Genomic DNA, 20626 nt, shown 5'->3' with positions numbered 1-20626 from the left:
GCTAAATCCCCAGTAGTGCTTTTAACTTCTTTCACAGAGTTTCAAACAAGTAAAAAATATTACGAAACAATGGTAAATCTTCCCAGTTCATCTATTTGTCAATTTGCATACAGCAGCAAATTCTCTTCTCTTACTTCTCACCTTTTAGTCCACCTGAGTCCTGGTGAGGCTGGACCAGCAGATTTAAAAGCAGAATCAGACATTGAAAACTGCCTGCCACAGTGGAGAGGATTCAAAGGGTTTATAAAATCTGCCAGATTTGCGAGGGCCACCAGTGTTATTAGTAGAACTTACTCTGAGTTTCTGGGTCTGAGCTGCAACTCCGTTTGGGTGCATCATTGCAATAAATATAGGGACATCACCCAGAGGGCTGCCCACTCCTCCAGCAATGCTGATTCCCAGGGAGTCAGTAGGCCCCTGCCATGGAAGAGATTAAAGTATTTCTTTGGTTACAGTGTAGTGTTTTAAATTGATGTTTGGTTTCTTTAGCACAATATTCTTTGGTTCACTCAGGTCTTTGAGGTGTGAGGAAAATGAGCTCAAGAAAGCTGCATTACTTCATGTGACACAGCTCTTTAGCAGGGTTTAGGAAAATGAGCATCTTTCCAGAAAATAAAAGAAATTAAAATACATTAAATAAAAATCATGTTGTGTGGGTGATGGAAAGAAAGCAGGTATACTGGTGAAGCTAAGGACCCCAATTTTAGAATCAGAGGTCTGTATTCAAAGCCAGGAACCACACTTCCAAACACTGGGACCTGACCAAGCTCAGCCGTCTTAATCAGTCACTAGACCTTCACCGATGAAATGGAGATTGCCCTCAGAAATGAGTACCCCCAGAAAGGGCTGGATAAAGTATTAAATGAGATAGTGATAGCATGTGTCTCCAAGAATGTTCAGCATTTAGCAAAGGCTCAATAAATTGTAGCTGCTTTTATGTTCTCACTGGTGGATGGCTGTCAGGGAAATCTGTTTCACGAGAATAAGAAATACCTGTTGAAGGCAAAGGCTCATTTATCAGTATGAGAAGCGAGAAATGAGGTGATCATTTTTATGGGGCTCAGTGGATGCCTGTTTTGGTAATATAGGATATGCCAAAATAGATGTTTCACACAAGGTCCTGGGACCTGGAAATTCAATGAAGACCACATTGTGCTATTTTCCACTGTGTACAGGACATATTTTTCAGATGCCATGGTATAACAGTAAGACAGCTAACAGAAAGATATACATTGCACATGCCTCTGAAGGTCCAACAGAGTTTATATTGTGTTCTCTTCCCCAAGCTACTCTTTTTATTTCTTTTCTTTTAAAATCTTTTTAATGTCTATTTATTTTTTGAGAGACAGAGTATAAGCAGGGGAGGGGCAGAGAGAGAGGGTGACACAGAATCTGAAGCAGGCTCCAGGCCCTGAGCTATCAGCACAGAGCCTGACGTGGGCCTTGAACCCATGAATTGTGAGATCATGACATGAGCAGACGTCAAGCACTTAACCTACTGAGCCACCCAGGTGCCCCATTACCTTTTTTATTTCAACTGTTCTTAATCCCTGTATTTCAGATGCCACTGTAAAGGTGAAAACAGAATAGAGTTATTAAATTACTTTTATGTTCAATTAAATTTTAGTCAATGCCTGAAGCTGATGTGACTAAATGAGATAGATACACTATTTTTTTTGAAAGAGGTGTTCAAGTTGTCAGTACACATGATTGAACTCATCTCACACATGGACTCTTTATTTTCCCAGTTGGAAAAAGGTGCACACCACCCTATTTCTTCTTTCTTATTTTAATCATTGATTATATAACTGTGTAATTCACCCTGAATGAGGCCAAGGACAGAATAGGCTCTGGACAGAAAGACACAAGTGCACAGCTAAGAAAAATAAAGTCACGGATACATTGAAAGGAATTCATACTTAAGTGGCTAAATTTCTAGAATATTAGTCACACTGCAAACAGAGACTGCCATATGGTTAGTTCTTCAATTTGAACAACTTTCAACCAATGCTCCAAGCCAAAACACCCTCTGCATCATGATTTCATGTAATTAAAACACAGGAGGATCATATTAATTTTCTCAATCAAAATTTTTGTAGTCTTCATGGAAAAGAAGGCTTCACTTAATGGTATCTTCTGAATTACTGGTGTTAGATTAAACAGAAAAAGGAAATGAAAATCAAGTTCACCAGTCTGCTTAGTAAGAAAAACTAACAGAATCTGATTCTAACATTTAACACATCTCATAGAAAAAAGAACAAATGGAAAAACTGTCGAACAACAAAGGCACAGCTTCACACTGTTCAGAGTTTTTGTCGATGCACATCTTGGCACCTGTATTAGGGTATGACATGAGTTAGGGAATGAGAGCTCAGCGATAAAATGAAACAGGGGAAAAAATAAAGAAGAGTGTTGGTTACCCAAATTCAAAGCAGTAAATCACGTTTAAAATACCAAACTGAGCTTACATGCATTCTTCTTCAAACTACTTTCCAGTGACTCGGATGGGCTGGATCCGGAAAGTGGAAAAGTGAACGATGACAGGCTGCCTTCACTCATCTACAAACACACAATAATTATTCTAGAAAGTTTTAGAAGTAATAACACCCCTTAAATAGGCTTCAATTCTTTTAGTCCATCTAGAGAGAAAGATCTTTTAAACAACCGTGGCATTTGATAATTAGAAGAGTACTTTAAACAGTTTCTATTAATATTTTTGTATTATAAAATAATTTTCCTAGTGGCATAAAAAAACAGAAGCTAAAAGAATAAACGAGACTGATTCCAATCCAGCTAAAATTTTGGTGGATTTTCATAATCTCATTCAAGCAAACCCTCAATAGATGGAAGTGGATGTGTAGACTGGGGCTTATGCAAACTATAAAATTAGGGCCCGTCAATTGAAGGTGAATGGTCGTCCTGAAGAAGCGAGTAGGGAGCATTTACGGACCAGCTACTGGAAGTGGGCCTCTGTCCTCAGAAGACAAGTGAGAAGAGGGGCTTGGAGTCATGAACTAGCGTGGTGGTAAGCTTCTACAGTTCATCTTGAATGGGAGTTTTTCTGCTGAATATTGATAAATGTTTGTTATAAATGCTTTAAAAATATATCACCTTGGTAGGCTTTACATATAGGTTAACGTATGTAATTATGGAAACAGAAAAGCAGAATGGTTGACATCAGGTTCTTTAGAATGATTTACAAACTACTCGTAGCCACACCCTGTTTACCCGTAGGTCTCAGCAGGTGCTATGGACCTTGCACCTCACTCCACTGAGCCAGAGGGCCAGGCCTGGGTACACCCCCTGGGCAGCCCCACTGCCGGGGCCATCTCTGAGTCCCTCTGGCATGTGGACCACATCACCCCAATGAATCCCACAGCTACTCACCTGGCTGCTTTGAGAAGGCCTCCTCTCTGAATGGAATGGACCTGCTTTGATTCTTCCGACTTCCAAGGTTACCGTGCCCAGGGAACACTGGGGGAGTGGTTGTTTTATGAAAATGTTTAATTAAAATGCTCCATTTATCGTCAGCAGTACAGAATACTTTTTAAGACTAGGTTTTGAAAGTGACCCTCCTTTCAGGGTTTCCACAGTCAAGGATGCCTCCAATCTTTGGTGGAAGGAGGCTTTTCTAAAACATCAAACTAGTAACAGCAAGCAGCAGCATCAACTCCCAGTGTCTGTCTTACAACCTCATGATTTACATGAGACTATTTCTGCTGAGGAAGAGAGACACAAAGAATCGAGCCATCGTCTAAGAAACATACTGGTTCAGATAGGCCAAGTGTACGAACTCAGGGCCCAATTAAAAAAAAACAGAAACAACAAAACAACCATGTCCTTAAGAGCTAACTGGGCAAACTCTCTCTTGCCACACCGGACCTGAAGAGACGTATTATACAACACTTAAAAAAGCCACATTGCTATAAACACAAAATAAGAATGTAAGACAACTTCCCTGTGGCCTTTGACAGATAAACCATAGGCATGCAAAAGACATTATGTAGTCTAATGTGAAAGTGCAAAGGGCTATTTGAGATCCTGGGCTTTTGGAGTTAGATACACTGGTTTAAATCATACTGTGATTCACTAGCTATGTGACCTCAATGGTTGTCTACCTTGACAAGACTTTTCTGTGACATTTAATGACAGAAAAAATACATAATATAATAAAGTGCTATTATAGATGATTCAGAAATTGTCACTAAGAATGGGTCTTATCTGAGATAACATTTTAAATAAAGAGAATCCAGTGCTTATGTGACCGTGGTACCCAGGTCAGTCTGTCCTCCTCCCGCACCCTGCACACTCACGGTCGGCATGAGGTTTACCTTCAGCAAAGCAGCCACAGACTCCTGGGTGGCGTTGCGGACATCTTCCCCATTCACCGCCAGGATCTGGTCCCCCTGCACCAGCCTCCCGTCAGCATCTGCGATCCCTCCTTTGACAATGTCCGACACAAATACTCCGCTATCACTTCTGCAGACAGAATTTTGAATTTCAACAGGACTGTTTTTCCCACCACTGCAATGGAATGCTTAGTTTTTAAAAGAGAACATTTTTTTTAACTAAAAACTTGACTTCTAATTTTATGACTTTAAAAGTTTGTTTTCAGCAACACAGGGCAACATTAGAATTATTTTCTAGGATAACAGCTTATGTCTTACAGTAGTTCATGGATTAAACCTATGTTTCGTAAACATTTTTATTCTTCAACAATTATATAGTGTGAGTTGAAGTGGCTACTATTATTTTCTCATTTTATGGGTCACAGTAACTACATAGCACCCAGGAACTGACTCTGAAGTCCCATTTTTGCTAAGTCTATTGTTCTTTCTATACCAGATTGAGGCCCTGAATGAATATTGAGCTGTGGCAACCTAAATATGTTGGTATTATTATCAACATCATTGACATTATTGAAAATAAATAGCTGGGTGCTTGGGTGGCTCAATTAGTTAAGTGTCTGACTTTGGCTCAGGTCATAATTTCATAGTCTGTGAGTTCATTTGAGCCCTGTGCCAACAGCTCAGAGCCTGGATCCTGCTTAGGATTCTGTGCTTCCCTCTCTCTATGCCCCTTTCTCACTCGCACTCTGGTTCTCTCTCAAAACTAAAATAGAAACATAAAAAAAAAATAAAAAACAGTGAATATGTACCTTAAACTGAAACCATTTGCTTAAGTATCATTGCTGTGATATCTTTTATTTGAAATGGATTATTATTATGGATCTTTTAGGCAAGATGGATTTATGCAAGAAGAACTAATACTAATCTTATTTCAACCTTATTTTCATTCACAAAACTACAAACAACCCAGAATTTTCTTGCTGAGAGAAAAGATAACCCTAAGTAGAAATGTATAGTGAAAGTGCCGTCACGATACTTCTTGCCAAGGTCAGAACCTCAAATGTGCCATTTCCCCATCTGATCTCTGCTTTCTTATCATTAGCATAAAGGTGTTGGGACTTACTGGATTATGAATTGGTTGATATTACGTATCTATAAATATTTAAATAAATTAGGTTATTAAATTTATATATATTCACCAGTTTACCATCTACCCTCTTACTTTCTGTTCTGACGGCATGCTTCTGTTCACGCCAGTCCTCCCTGGAACCTCCGCTCTCTGCACACAGACCAACTATCGCTCATCACTTTCAGCCTCAGCTCAGGCACCGCTTTTCTGAGTAGTTTCTCTAATCTGCTACCTCAAATAGAGTCACCTGTCCCTTTACACTCTGCTGCCACCGCTCCCCCACCGTACAGTTTGGTCACTCATCAATGGAATCCTTCTTAGCAGGAACATATTTAATTCTCGTTTACCAAACCGTGAGCTTTTTGAGGCCAAAACCGTGTCTTATTTAACATTGTTCCCCAGAACCCAATGTCTTCCCTGGCACACAGCGGGTGCTCGAGAAATACCAGACATCTTCTTGTGTAGTACCCCCAAAGTACTAACTTAAAAAGTTTAAAAGCGAGGACTTTTGATGCTCCGTTACTGAGTGGGCTTACAGCAGTGACCCACAGAACACCAGCGCCTGGGAGAGAGTTTACAACTGCTAACATTCTTTAAAAGAATTGACATTCAATCATTTCCCAAAGGTCAGTCCATTTACCCTCTTCGGTCATACCTTTTCCCAACAATACTTAATCCCAGGCCTTTCCCTGGCTTCTTGTGTAGCTCAATAGTGAGGGTGTCACAAACATGTTCCTCCTTGTAGGGGGCCTCATCTCTGTAGAGTGTCAGGCGTACTCTGTGTGGTGTCTGTCTCAGGACATTTATTGCTTCATCATGTGTGGCCTTTCTCAAGTCAATTCCATTCACCTGGACAGACACAGGACACTGTGAGGACCGAGGTGAGTCATTAAAGAAAAAAAGGGGGGGGGGAGGGAGAGAGGAAAGGAAGAAGAAAGAAGAAGTGAAAGAAACAGAGACCACTCTCCCAAGAATATCTCTTTCTTTGTTAATTAGAAAGGTATCCTGTACCTCCAAAATCTGATCTCCAGCCCAGAGTCTCCCATCTTTACATGCTGCTCCTTCTTCATAAACTTCATGGATGATAATGGCACCCTAAAGGCCCAAACAAAACATACTCATGCTTCATCCCATTCTCCCTAGGAGTGATGAGCAGAAATAAAAGCAAAACACACTGTACTTTTCAAGATAACGCTAAGGGTCCTATACTCACTGGATCCATAGTGAGTCATATCAAATTTCTAAGAGAAGTATAATGCAGTTTTTGTAAAAGACTCAAATAAATTTATACCTTTTTCTAATGATAAAGAGCTTTAAAGAAAAAACTATGAAACATATAAATCATACACATGCATATATAATAGATAATATATCCCCCTTCCTGTTTGCAAATGAAAATGATAGATATACATCATCTTTTCCAGCCACAAATGCAATTACTAGATTTTAATAGATGTTTGACTTTTAGAAAATTTTGTTTATAATTAAACAATTTTTCAGACTCCTCTCAATATGGGTCTAACCCCAACCATATCCCATCAGTAAAAAGGAAACTAAAATATGGCAAAGATGGTAAACTGATGGAACTATTTTGAACCTAAAAGTCACAATCACAAGTGGAACTGTCTTACTGAGACAGTATTCATTTATTCCAATAAAAATCCCAGCACTAAATTTCTGGTATTTGCTCTACAAATTAAAATAATCATGAATGATACATTTGTCTAAGCCTTTATATTTCATTTAATAAAACTGATTAAAACCTCCCTGACAGAGATGTCTCCGGGTGCACTGAGGGGGGCTGCCTGTGGACTGAAGCACCTCTGTGTATCTGAGTGTCCTCACCAGCAGAGTGTCGGACCCTCCAACAATGCTCAGGCCCAGCCCTGTTCGCCCTTTGGAAATCTCAATCGTTGTTTCACAGCCTGGGATGATGGGGCAGGTTGCAGGATCAGAAGCAAAGATCGCTGGTGTTGATGATCTGCTTGTACCTAAAAATACATTAAACATGAAGTGAAATAAGATACGAATTGATTAGAAGGTATATACAGCAAACTCACCACACTGGTTGCCTTCGGAGGATGGAAAAGAAAAAGGGCCCAAGATTGTGACAGAGAAACTTCAAATTTACCTTAATCTTTTAGTAATATTAAAAAAAAAAGCCAAATGATTATATCATCATTAATTTAGGGTGGTGGGTGCCAAGTTACTTTCTGCGCTGTTGTGTATTTTCTAAATCGCTCAAGATAATATGGATAAAGGACCAAGAACAGAGAGTTGAATGGAACCTCGTTTCATGTTGACAGTCTACATTTCACTAGTGCCAAAAAAGCGTCTTATGAAATTATGATTTGGAAAACTCAGAACTGAGATACGCGGCGGTAAACAACATCCTGGGAAGACCACAAAGCACATCAGTGATTCTGGGCGTGGCGCCTGCGTTGCGGGGCTTTTTACGGTTTTGTTTTGATTCTCCTTTTCTTATCCGAGAGCACCTCTTTTTATGTAATCAGATCTGTGCCTATGTGCACCAGGAATTAATATCTGAGTTTATTAAATGTCAGGGGAGCCCTCCCCCCGCCTGCAAGCAGTTTCTTTCTTTGTGTGTCTCATGTGATATTTTATAAACTCAGATATTAAATCTTGGTGCATATATGCTCAGCACTGAATAGATAAGAACAGATTAGGAGAAAACAAGGAGAACATAATTTCACACCTTGTTTTATGAGAGCCTTCATATCACATGTTTTATGATATCCCAAAGAGCATACAACAAACATGATGTTTTGAAAAAAGTTAACAGGGGTATCTGGGTGGCTCAGTCGGTTAAACATCCAACTTTGGCTCAGGTCACAATCCCATGGTTCATGAGTTCGAGCCCTGCATTGGGCTCTGTGCTGACAGCTCACAGCCTGGAGTTTGCTTTGGAATCTGTGACTCCCCTTCTCTCTGATCCCACCTCCCCTCCCCCCGCCCCCATCCCACCTCACACTCTGTCTCTGTGTTTCAAAAAATAAATATGTTAAATTTTTTAAAAAATAAAATTAAAAAAATGAAAAAGTTAAGATACTCAATGACTAATTTAAGATAAGAGGCTCTCTTTAGGAAATCAGAAACACAGTAATTCTTGCTACTGAAATAGTAAGAGCAGGTATAAGATGTTTTCTTTTATGTTACATATTCATTTAGCATTTCATATTTTTATAGACAGTGCTACTTAAGGATCGACAAAAGAGTGAAAAATGAGAAAATTTCCATAAAACCTTTTAACATTTCAATGAATCACCCTTTCTTTCTAAATAAAGGATTACTTTAATCAGCTATGTATTACTTTGTGTTTTTTTTGTCTAACTATATTACATACGTTTTAAAAACTGCTGTTTCCATAAAAACCTTACTTAAGAACTTAATGTTTTCAAGTGGAGGCCAAAAGATTTTTTTTCCTCTTATCACAGAAAACACCTATGTGTTTATTTTTTCAATGTTGCAAAGCTTGAAATTTACTGTCTTATTAAAGGTTACTGTAATTGTTGTCAAAAAGTAACTTAAAGGAAGGATTTGCCAGACAGGCATTTTGGCACACACCAGTCTCATTTCATGATCCACATACAACTACTTCAAATATCTTGACAGGATCTACTATACCCAAATGACAAAACTCTGATCAATTATGCTTACCATAACAACAGCTAGTATTTTTAAGAGTTTCTGGTAATGCCAGGCACTGGTGATTCCATGGGTCAAGAGGTATCACTGTAACCATTTTACAGATTAGATCACTGAAGCTTTAGAGAAGTTAAATTATTTGCTCAATATAAAAAAGGGATGTTCCAAATGATGCTGTTACTTTATTAGTCAAATACCTAGAATCACAGGTACCTTCAGCAAAAGGTCCTTGGACAGCAAAGAGGGTCACTGCCTTGTTTAAGAGAGGAAGGAGCTGAGGCTCAGAGCGGCTGGATGGGTTTCCATGGCCCTCCGGCTGGTTAACACACAGCACACAGACTCCCTGCCTAGCAGTCCAGCACTCTTTCTTCAGGACCCCTCTCTTTATACCAGCTTGTCAGCTACGGCCTTTCAAGCAGTGAGTTACATAGAGGCAGGGGGCTCAAGGAGGAACCGGCTGCTGAGGTCAGGTGCACCACACAAGCCCTTACTTCTGACGGACTCCAGGTCCGGGGAGCCCGAAGCTGGGGGCATCGCAGACAAGGAGCTGTTCTTTTCTCCACAGGTTGTCCCAGGGGCCGAAGCCACAGCCTGGGAGTCTGGATTCTCAGCACGAATGGTAAGTTTCACTGTTGTCTTTGCTGTTTTCAAAAGGCTAATGAACTGGCAAGGGTGGCGGTCCGGCAGGGAAACAAAATTCAAGAGTGAATTAGTAGACATACCAGTAAGTCAATATTATAGCTGGAATCTCTTTCCTTGTCAGAACTTGAGGAGTCAAGAAAGAATGGTTGTAGTTTCTTTCTAGTTTCTCAGCTGCCTGATATGAAGGTCACAGTTAATTTTATTGTAAGTCTAGTTGTGACCATATTCATTATACAAATAGAAGGATTTCAACTTTTTACATTCCTAATTAATCTCATCCATTTCTTTGGATCCCTACAACTTTAGAAGGCATATGGGATATTTTACCCACTACCAGATTCTACTAAGAATGAAACAGCATATACAGACATTTGTAATAAATGGAAACACGTTAAAAGTAGAGTAACGAAAACTATGCAACAAAGAATCAAGCCAAAGGGAAAGTGAGGACACAGACATATTATTAATTATTAAACAGACAATTATTAACCTTAGACAATTATTAAAACTGAACTTAAAAAAATGGCTTAAGCTTCTTCCTGGCCAATGTAGAAATAAAAATATTTGCACACCAAATCTCAAAAGAAACATAGCTTTTTTTCTAGCACTTATATATGAAAGGCCTCAAGTGAGTCTACTAGTAAGTATTATCACTTTTGAGGAGGAGGAAACTCACAAATAATTGTTTAATCCCAATAAAAGTAATGCAGTTAATAACGGAGTCTGTTTATAAAGCAATAAACATAGTAGAGATTTATTGGAGCAAATATTCATAAAAACTCTGTTGATCTTCATTTAGAAACCCATATTTTTCCAAGGGAAAATGAAAATTGTATTGATCAAAAACACCCACTGAATGCTGGATATACTAGGCAAGAGAAAATATCTCATCATTTGATTGGAAAATAGAAAAGAGAAGTTGAAGAACTTCCAAATAATCTCTTCTCTTTCTTAAGAACATCAATCTAGTGTAGCTCCCTAGCTCCAATCCCCTGCGATCACACACACACAGACGCACACAACACTGGCCGTGCCCATGGACGGGTTCATAGTGTGATTCGCGTGCTTTTGGAAAAGTACCTTGTCAACGGGATAGCCAACAACAACTTCATCATCTATAGCCAAAATCTGATCTCCAACTTTGAGCCGTCCATCCTGAATGGAAACATGTAAGCTGGGGGATGATTTTACACAAGTAATTCCCTTTCCACCACTTTATGACCATGAGCAAGACTCACCTTAGCTGCCACCCCGTGCTCTGTTAGACTCTTTATGATGACTCCACTGAGTGTATCTTCTTCACTGATAGCAATGCCCAAACCCCCTTGATCCTAGAGAAACAGGAACAACTTAGAAGACTTGAAACAGATTAAATTTATCCAAAGGAAAGCTATGGGGCCCTCACTTCTGAACACTATCTTCCACCCAGGGGCTAGAAAATGGATTAGAGCCACTCTAAAGCCTATTAATAAAAATCTCTTAAGCAAACTTTCAAATTTTTTAATGGGAAGAAATTCTCTTCCATCAAATATTCAAATGTATTCATCCCTCCCATATGTTTACTGTTTCTAGTACATTTAGCATGTATATCCAGTTACACATTTCCAGTAACTTTAGCAAAATATCCAGAGAACAGAATGCATTTAATAACTCAATAAACATATGACATTTGCCAATGTAGTTTTGTGTAACTGGCTCATAGAAAAAGTCATTTAAAACCAAATCAAAGTATCCTGCTTCCTCTTTGTGGCCTACAACTTAGAAGTAACAACCCAAACTGGCCCTGTCATACCGCCCTCCTTCCGTGAGCAGACAGACTGCAATTACTTCTGCATCCTCTGTCCTTTCTGGGGCTGAATACCCAGCATTGTTTCCCCAGACACTTGTGTTTTGATTTGATGCAGAGTGAAAACACTTTCAACCCGGAGACGTGCGCTGAAAACCTGCCAAGCCTAGAGAGCCATCCATGTTTTGTCTATATTTTCCACATTTTCTTTTATCAAGACCAAATGTTCAATAGCATTGGCTTTTATATTTCTTTAATGTTTACATTAATAAAATTAAAATAGGGTTTTGGACATTTTCATTTTGGTCAGAGCAACCTTTGCATTATAGTTTCTACCCAGGAAAATGTAAAGCAAAAGAGGGAAAAGGAAATCTTGCCATGGTTTCTATGAAATGTATACGTGAAAGCCAAGCCTGCCATCAGGCCGTCAGGGCCATGACCATGACATCCAGGTAAGGTTGCACCGCCATTTTAAAGATTATCAACACCATGGCTTTTGTGAGGTAGACTATTCATATTTGATGACTTACAGACTGTCACTGGGCATCTCTCTCTACCACTGCTCTCTTTCCAATCAGACACATGCATAAGGCAGAGGAAACTGCACTTTTCGGGTGAGCGGAGCTTGGTTCTAATTTATTTTCTGCCTACCTGCAGGACTTTGGATAAGACACATAACATGTCTGAACCTTAATTTTCTTATCTGAAGAAAGGCATAATAATGCAGGTGACCCTTAAACAACGCAGGAGCTGGGGTGCTGATGCCCCTCTGCACAGGTGAAAATCCATGCATAACTGCCAACTCCTCCAAAGTTGAAGTACCAACATCCTACCACCTACTGGAACTCTTTTCGATAACATAAATGGTTAAGTAACACGCTTTGTATGTTATATGTATTATATACTGTGTCCTCCAATCAAGTAAGCTAGAGAAAAGACAATGTTACTAAGCAAATCGTAAGAGAAAATAAATTACAGCACCATCCTGTATTTATCAGAAATCCCACATATAAATGGACCCACACAGTTCAAACCCATGCTGCTCATGCTCAACCGTGACGTTGCAGTGAGAACTGGGTGTAATAAGAAAGGGACTGACAACTTGATGCACTATATACAGTGCAGCTACTACACACACATTCCTTCTGCTGGTTACTCTGGAGAATGTAACTGAATTTACTCCAGATAAATTCTCTAAACTTGTCAGGATTTTGAGATCTGAATCCTGATTTAGTGGTGAAAGAATCAGGTTTAATGAGTAGGAAGGTGAATGTGCTACCAAAAAGATAAAATCCTAATGCCGATGCCAAGTACATCTAATATAGTTAAACATTCTATTGGGATTTTTCTACACCAATGGTCTTTCATATTACCACAAAGACATGTTTGTTTAAGTATTACTCTAGATCTACAGTGATTGTATGTACGCAACTCTGGACTTTGATTCTATTATTGCTTATTCACTTATCTGTAGCCAGGAAAGTATTTTACTAGTACAGTCGGCATTTGCTGGTTGTTTGCTTAATGCCCACTCTCATCTTATTCCTTTGTATAAGTTCATACGTTTTTTTAAAAGTCCCTCTCCCTCTTCTGCCTCAACATATAGGAGCATGCTCTCTCTCTTGTTCCTTATCTCTCTCTGTGCTATGTGTTGGATGGTGGTTTTAAAATATGTATACAGGGGTGCCTGGGTGGCTCAGTCAGTAAAGCATCCAACTTCAGCTCAGGTCATGATCTCAGTTTGTGGGTTCAAGCCCTATGTCGGTCTCTGTGCGGATAGCTCAGAGCCTGGGGCCTGCTTCGGATCCTGTGTCTCCTCTCACTGGCCCTCCTCCACTCATGTGCATTCCTGCACGTGCACTCTCTCTTTCTTTCAAAAATAAACATTTAAAAAAATTCAAAAATAAATAAATAATATGTACATAGACTCTTTAATATTCCTCTCTTCAAGGAGATTCTGAATGTGGGCTGGACTTGGCTACCTGATTGTAAAATACAGAACAGAGGAATGGTGTATAATTTTTCACAACTATGCCAAAAGGTATTGGGACTTCTTCTTACTCTCTCTTGGAAAACCTGTTCTGAGGGGGGCCACTTCCTTGTCATGAGGACATGAAAGCACCACAGAGAGGAAATGGAGACTTCCTGGCAACAGTCATTTAACCAAACCATCCCAGATGTGGATCCTGCAGTTTCAGTCAAGCCTTCAGATGACTGCAGCCCTAACTGGCCGTTTGTTGGCAAAATGTATCTCACCAGACCACCCAGCTGAACTGCTCCCCAATTCCTGCTCCACAGAAACAGAGATGATAAATGTCTATTGTTTTAAGTTTCTAAATGCTGTAGCAATTTGTTATGTAACAGTGGATAAATAACTCCAAGGATGGAGCGTGAATGAGTGAAGTCAATAATCCAATTCCGTGCCCATGGAATTGTCCCTATAGTTCAGGAGCAGACATGGGATCTGGACTGGCTTACCTGCTTACCTAGCAGGGGTCTCAGGACTTTTGCTCAGAATTCTGGGATAACTACTCTGCCCCGACCCTGCATGTGGAAGAAGTGGCACATGACCTCGACTATGGTTGGCAGCTGTTGTAAAACTGAGAGTAGACCAGCCTGGGGACACAGCTGACCCTTGACAGCTGTATGGGGAGAAAAACAGAACTGACTGGTGATGGTATTACTGAGCCACAGGGTCAGTTATCCCAGAGGATCGCTGCCCAGTAACCTGAGCCCATAAATCCCCTTCTTTGGCTACGCCTGACAGAGGAAGTTGGTTTAAGTTTTTTCCTTCTGTTTTGTTTTTGTTATTAGCAACAGGCAGGGTCCTAAAAGGACCAATAAGGTGCACATCTGCATATGCAATATTCTCCAATCCCACTTAGAGTGCTATAAAAATAAACACATAAATACACATCTACAGACAAGTTACGGATATCAGAAGAACAGGATGAAACACAAGTAAGGAGAACAGGGCATGAGTGCAAGTCTTAGCTACTGTTCAGCTCTCTGTCTCACTTCTGCCACAGTGCCTATGGTCCTTAACAGAAACAGCTGACAAACAGTTCTGAGCCAGTTATTAAAACGCCACCATATAGAAAAGGTGAAACAAATTAAGTGACTTTACTTATGGAGGAACAGCTGTATAATTAAGCAGCTAGAAAAGAGTGAACAAGAATTGAAAGTAGGATGAAGCTAAACTACTATTATTATCAGGAGAGCTATTCTGAAGTTGGAAGCTTCTCTAAAACTGCCGAAGAAAAATTCCTAATGCTATTTGAAGACTTGTACCCTATAAACTGGTATGGTCATGAAACCTATCTCGGACAACTGTGTATGGCTGTTACCCTCCTAGGAGAAAATGTGCTAAAAATCAATCTTTAATCAAAAATATTTTGTCTGATAAACTGAACTGGCATTTCAGTCACTAAGGGTTCAGATTATATACATAAACTTTCTGTTTACACTTCTATTTTCCCACTTAAAAAGGGGGTTAAGAAGAAAACAAAGAGATAACCAACCTGTCTAGGGTGTTTAATGAGTCAAAACAGAACTAAAAATGACCTGCTACTATAATTTCTGTTTTGAAGCAGAGTGAAAACTATGGTCTCCTCCCTGAACTCTTCAAATGCACTTGACATCTTTTCCTTGTGCGGACACGGCATGTAAGCACTCATGTAGTCCTCCCTCTGGTGGACTTGGTATGAACTATGGAACCCCACACCATATAAACCCCCACTATATAATGGGAGAAAAAGTATAGCAGTCTCTTCCTTTTCAACACATTTGCACTCTAGATGTATAGAAAATTTACCCACATGGAGGTTTACTGCAAGATGGACATGCACTTGAACCATGGCTGGTTAAACGACAAATAAAGAAGATATTATTAGTAAGCATTATATATGCCAGAATGTTGAAGGAATGTTTCAAAATAAACAGACATTAGATTAAGTTCTACTCCACCATTCTGAGTTATAGGAATGCTACAAGTGGGGAAAGTCACAGCAATCGCACAGGGTTGCTGAGAAGTAAAGGACACAATGCGTGTGTGACTTTACCTTTAATTTTTTTCAAACAAACATAATGTTGAAAAATACAGGGAGTGTAAAGGACAAAGAACTGCAAATGAGGTATGAATGTTAAAAGACTGGTTCACTCTCCCTTCTTTGCTTTCTTGTGTTTTCTTCCCAGAGTTGACTAATAATGGAGTCCAGAGTGGACAGGCTTACACCGGATGCCGTGTCTCTTAACATGTCACTTTTAGCGATGGCTTCCTCAAGGGCTACATTCTGTGGATTCATTTTAACCCCATGGTTAAAATATTAACTTGCAAGTAATAACTTGAACTGTGCCAAGCGTAAAGACCACTTTTAGGCAAATGGGCTTGAGGGATGGAATGCAGAAAAGGCCCACAGCGACCCTCTGGCTGAATACACACAGGTTCATCAGGTGACCCCCCAGCCCCCAAAATATCCACAGGCCCTAACTAATGGGCTACTCACAACCAGGCACAGTTAGGAAAAAAAGGAAAGATTCCATATATTGTCTTACCTCCTCACCTTCTCACTTTAAATATGGCCCCCATGCCCTCCCTGGGTGCAGACAGCCTCCCCTTTGCTGTCCTTCCCACTGCTCCCTTGCAGCATGTTCAATAAATTTCTATCTTCCTTGTTCTGCTACAAGTGAACCCTTTCACCACTTGCACCATTAGCTTCTACCAGATCATCACCCCACACATGGGGGCCCCCATATGATCGGGAGAGACACCACATTTACACACCACACTAAGTGCTTTATACAAATTCTTTCATTGAATTCTTGTAAAATACTTCCATTATAAAGGTATAATTAAAAGGTATAATTATTTCCCTATCCTACAGTAAGGAAACTGAAGCCCAGAGAAGTGACTCCAAAAGCCCACATTTTAAGTCACAGTTGATGGCTTCTTGTGCCAGCTGATCTTAAAAGATCTTTGAATAGTCCCTTTTATTCACGGTGGCTTTCATCAATAAATCCATTTTACTTACTGAGCTTTAGGTGTGTTTGAAATCTACATATAATTGGAAGCTTTCTGTGGGCAATAAAATCTGCAGTTCTTCTAAGTTCTTGGATTTCCCCTAAAGCAACTATTTCAGAAAGGGAAGTGCATATGACAGACACCTGCTGAATAAATCAATAGGAGGCCAAGGGCCGAGAACAACCCTTAAGCTGTTGTAAAATGAAGGCAGCTTGTCCATTAGCATAAAGGATCCCAAAAGTAACCCTTTATACAAGCAGCCCCATTTACAGAAGAGGAGAGTAAGGACCAGTGAGAGCAGGTTTCCAAGTAATTTATGGGAGATTACTCAAAAAGGCTTCTGACAGACAAAGCAGGCCTCTGTCTACCCCCACTGCCGAATGTCAGGCCAAGGGACAAGAATTTATCTGTCTGGGAATGGAAGTCCTTGAAAGATTCTGAACAGGGGATTAGGATGATCAACCATCTATGGAACACCTTAATCAGGTAGCCTAAGAAAAGGAGGAGAAAGCATCATAAAAAAACAGTGCCAGGAAGCAGTCAGACATCTCTCTGCCAGCTTATTCCTTTCCTAATAACAATTAAACAAAATAAAACAAAACAAAACAGGCAGTATTGATGTATGCGTGCAAGGTTCTAGACTCTTCACACAACATAATTTCATTCTCAGTACAGCTCTATGAGAGGGGCACTACTATGATCTCTATTTGGTAGAAGGGAAGTTGCCCAGATCCCAGCCTGTAAGAGGCAAAAGAGGGCTCTGACTCGGGGGTTTGACTTTAAGTCTACATGCTCAACTGCTACAGGGTTCTGTTCCTTATTCATCTGTTTAGCTGGGTCATTCCCCCAACACTTCCTGGGTACTCATTATATTATAGGATATACTAAACCATAGGTAAGTAAATTAAATCAGTGCTGTGAAAGATACTTGTAAAAAATATATATTATTTTTGACTTTTCTAAAGATAAGCATAAACCTGCATTTAAAAAAAGCATATATAATGAATCAATCCTACATTTAAATGCTTCAAAATTAACAAATTTTACAGAAAAAAACTGCATTGTTAAGTATTATAAATTATGACACTTCAGGATTTCAGAGGAAAAGGAAACCCAATCTGAAACCAGCCAGAGAGAAAGATTATCTTGTCCCTTAAATGGCAGCTGAGTGAGATTTTCCTGAAGTGTATGAACCTCCCTGCAGAAAAGGCAAAAACCTTAATGACTTAATGTTCTCCTACCTACAATACAAATTGTGCATAATAATGATTTCTTCTAAGTGTAGTCAATGACAGGACCAGTGTATTCCATTTTCCACATGATTATTTACTGAAGAAAAGAAACGGTATCAATGGGCAGAGGTCTTTTTGTCCCCCTAAATACTTAACAAAGACTGTGTGCTAGAATTATGCCAACTACATACAAACAACTTAACCTTTAAAATTAGGTCAAAGGTTCTAGTATCGTCTCCAATTTACTGGTGAGAAAATGGAGGCAGAGGAAGACTGCATAATGTGTCAGGCAGGTACCTGATGAAGCAAGGATTGAACAGAGAAGGGCTCTGGAGCCCAGGCGGTGAGCATCACGTTGTACTGCCTCATCGCTGAAGAGTGGCTTTGGACCAGGATCCCCCTGCCCCGCCCCCGCCTGCCCTCTTCGCGCTGAGCACTCCAAGGCTCTGCCTATGTTCTCCTTCATCTACTGCCTGCCTTCATTTCAGCTTGAGCCTGCAGCACCTGAAAGGATCTCTAGGTTTCTCTTCAGGAAATCACTTCTTTGAAGTGGTCATTTGACCCTAAGGTTCAGATCTTTTCAAAAGTAAATACTTCACTGATGCTTATCAGTGAACCTTCTAGTTAACTGATACTTTCAGTTTTATGAAGGACAAAGACTATAAATTGTTTCTTTATTCCTTTTATGTCCTCCACAGCAGGTCCTTGATAAATGTATCCAAGCAGAGACTGCTAAATGTCATACTGTAGGATAATCATAAAGGCAGGGACAGCCTAGTTCCCACTAAAGTATCAATTAACGCAATAATTCTCACACTTCCCTGTGCCCTGGAACCACCAAGAAGGCTTAAAATCCAAACCTCAGGCCCACCTCCAGAGTTTCTCATTCAATGGGTGTGGGCAGGCCCAACCACTGCAGTTCTAACAAGATCCCAGGCGAGGCTGATGCTGCTGGTCTAGAGAGCGCACTCTGGGAACAATAAATTAGATCCCTGGTGGGAAGGGAACCACACCTTTTCATTCCACAGTAAAGCCGATTTACCTTGGGAAGCTCCAGATGCCTCACGTTTGTGAAGGAACAGAGGTCCACAGGTGCATCAGAAGGAGCAACACTTGGTTCGGCCTGCCAGAGGGAAAAAATGGCAAAACAGACCACTGGGGGTTATGAATTTGTTTAATAAGGGCCACTTAATCAGAATCATTTCATGAATTATAACTCACTATTATCTCAACATCTCATGGCATTTATGAATATTAGGACTTTCAAAATACTAATAAGGTGTGATTAGACAGCAATTTTTTAGAGCACAGAGACACAAAGTGGCTCTCAAGACTGCCTGCATTTATCCTACAATGGAATCAAATAGCAACCTGGCTACCAAGTGGCGAAGACTGTGGAAACACAGAAAACCAGCAGAGGCACCATTCACTCCTCTTCACTGGTTAGTCATCAAGCGAATTTGGGAGCTTTTACATGTTTTACTTGAAAAGTATTAAAACATTCCATTTTCCTAAGAGATATATGCAGTACCATTCATATGAAAATAAAATTTTTCCTTTCTAAACTTGAAAACCCACTCACTCGGTGCACCATTGTGAACGGCTGCTCAGTTCACCAGAATGAGCCGCCTGCACATGCACCGACACGCCCAGTGTTTGTGTGCTCCTTTAGGGGGCAGTGTTTCTGTATCTGCATCTTCTTCTACCACCACCACCACGGCTTCTCATTTTATACTCTTCATTCTCTTTGCCTCCTTTTATTCATCCTAAACAAGTATTGGAAGCTTTACCACATCAAAACTCCCACCCCAAAACTCCAAATTCTATGTCACCGTCTAGCCACTGTCTTCTGTTTCCTAATCCTTTAGCCACCATTTGCTTTCTTAAAAACCTCCAGTAACCACCTAGCTGACAAGTCCTCATTACCTCTGAGCACTCTGTTAGGTTTCCTCCTTGTTGTTATTAAATAATTCTGATCCTGGCCCTCTTCCTCTAAGTATTTTCTTTCTATAAGAGCCTCAGCTCCTGTGGCGAACAAATGACAAATCTGCATCTGTGGGAATTCATCTCTAAGCTCTAGACCAAGTGTCCCCTTGTACGCTTCTCCCAGGCTCTCCAGCCAGCACTTTGTTCTTAAGCTACCTCAAATAGAATGTTTTCCATTTTTACAGACATTGGCTTTTTAATATTCTTTTTGGTAAAAGTCAGCCATCTACCAAGTCACTAAGTGAGCCAACCCAAAGCTTTCTACATCTTGTCTGTTTCCCTCATCAGCCCATTCCCAGCCTCAAAGCAGCACCTGGTACACGGCAGATCCTCAGTAAATGCTTGTTGGATAAACAGATCGTCACCACTCACTGTTCCTCACTGAGTACATTTAGTCAGGGATAAGGTGATGCTAAGTTGGATCCTAAACTTCTGAAACTTCTGACATGACCATTTCTTTCTTCTTCTTCTTCCTCCCCCTCCCATCCTCCCTCTTCCTCCTCCTAAGTTTACCTTTTCTTCCTGGCAACCTCTGATTTTTCTGTGCCATATCCAAAGAAGCATTTCAAAATGCAATTCTTAGTGAGTTCCCCAAGGCCTCAAAGACAAAGTTTCCATCATGAATTCTCATGACCTGACCCCACCTCTTCTCTCTCAGTGACCCTTTCTTCACCAGCAACCCACTCCCCATCTCCAACTAGTCAGTGATGCCCTGTGATTTTCATTCCTTGGATCAGCCAGAGCCCACATGCCATTCCTCAGCCCATGCCCTTGGCTTGGAAAGTTTTGGCCTGCCCATGTCTTCTACTTCCAACA

At 40.3% G+C, this 20626-nt stretch overlaps 1 protein-coding gene across 12 annotated transcripts in view; it reads right to left on the bottom strand.

Annotated features, from left to right (window-relative positions):
• The window catches only part of MPDZ (multiple PDZ domain crumbs cell polarity complex component), a 146547-nt gene that overhangs the window by 6630 nt on the left and 119291 nt on the right, over positions 1-20626 (bottom strand). For 11 of the 12 annotated variants that reach the window (XM_029920276.1, XM_029920271.1, XM_029920273.1 and 8 more), the window contains 12 exons: positions 18867-18947; positions 11025-11117; positions 10867-10941; positions 9636-9807; positions 7324-7469; positions 6490-6573; positions 6134-6327; positions 4332-4479; positions 3388-3474; positions 2469-2559; positions 1524-1567; positions 295-417 (listed from right to left, as the gene is read on the bottom strand). In XM_029920276.1, the coding sequence (XP_029776136.1) occupies positions 295-417; positions 1524-1567; positions 2469-2559; positions 3388-3474; positions 4332-4479; positions 6134-6327; positions 6490-6573; positions 7324-7469; positions 9636-9807; positions 10867-10941; positions 11025-11117; positions 18867-18947 (1338 nt within the window). The remainder of the gene's footprint in view (positions 1-294; positions 418-1523; positions 1568-2468; positions 2560-3387; positions 3475-4331; positions 4480-6133; positions 6328-6489; positions 6574-7323; positions 7470-9635; positions 9808-10866; positions 10942-11024; positions 11118-18866; positions 18948-20626) is intronic. The other variant, XM_029920278.1, reaches the window with a different exon arrangement.

The sequence above is a fragment of the Suricata suricatta genome, chromosome 13 (assembly GCF_006229205.1).
Source record: "Suricata suricatta isolate VVHF042 chromosome 13, meerkat_22Aug2017_6uvM2_HiC, whole genome shotgun sequence".
NCBI lineage: Eukaryota > Metazoa > Chordata > Mammalia > Carnivora > Herpestidae > Suricata > Suricata suricatta.
This window is presented reverse-complemented; position numbering and strand designations above follow the sequence as displayed.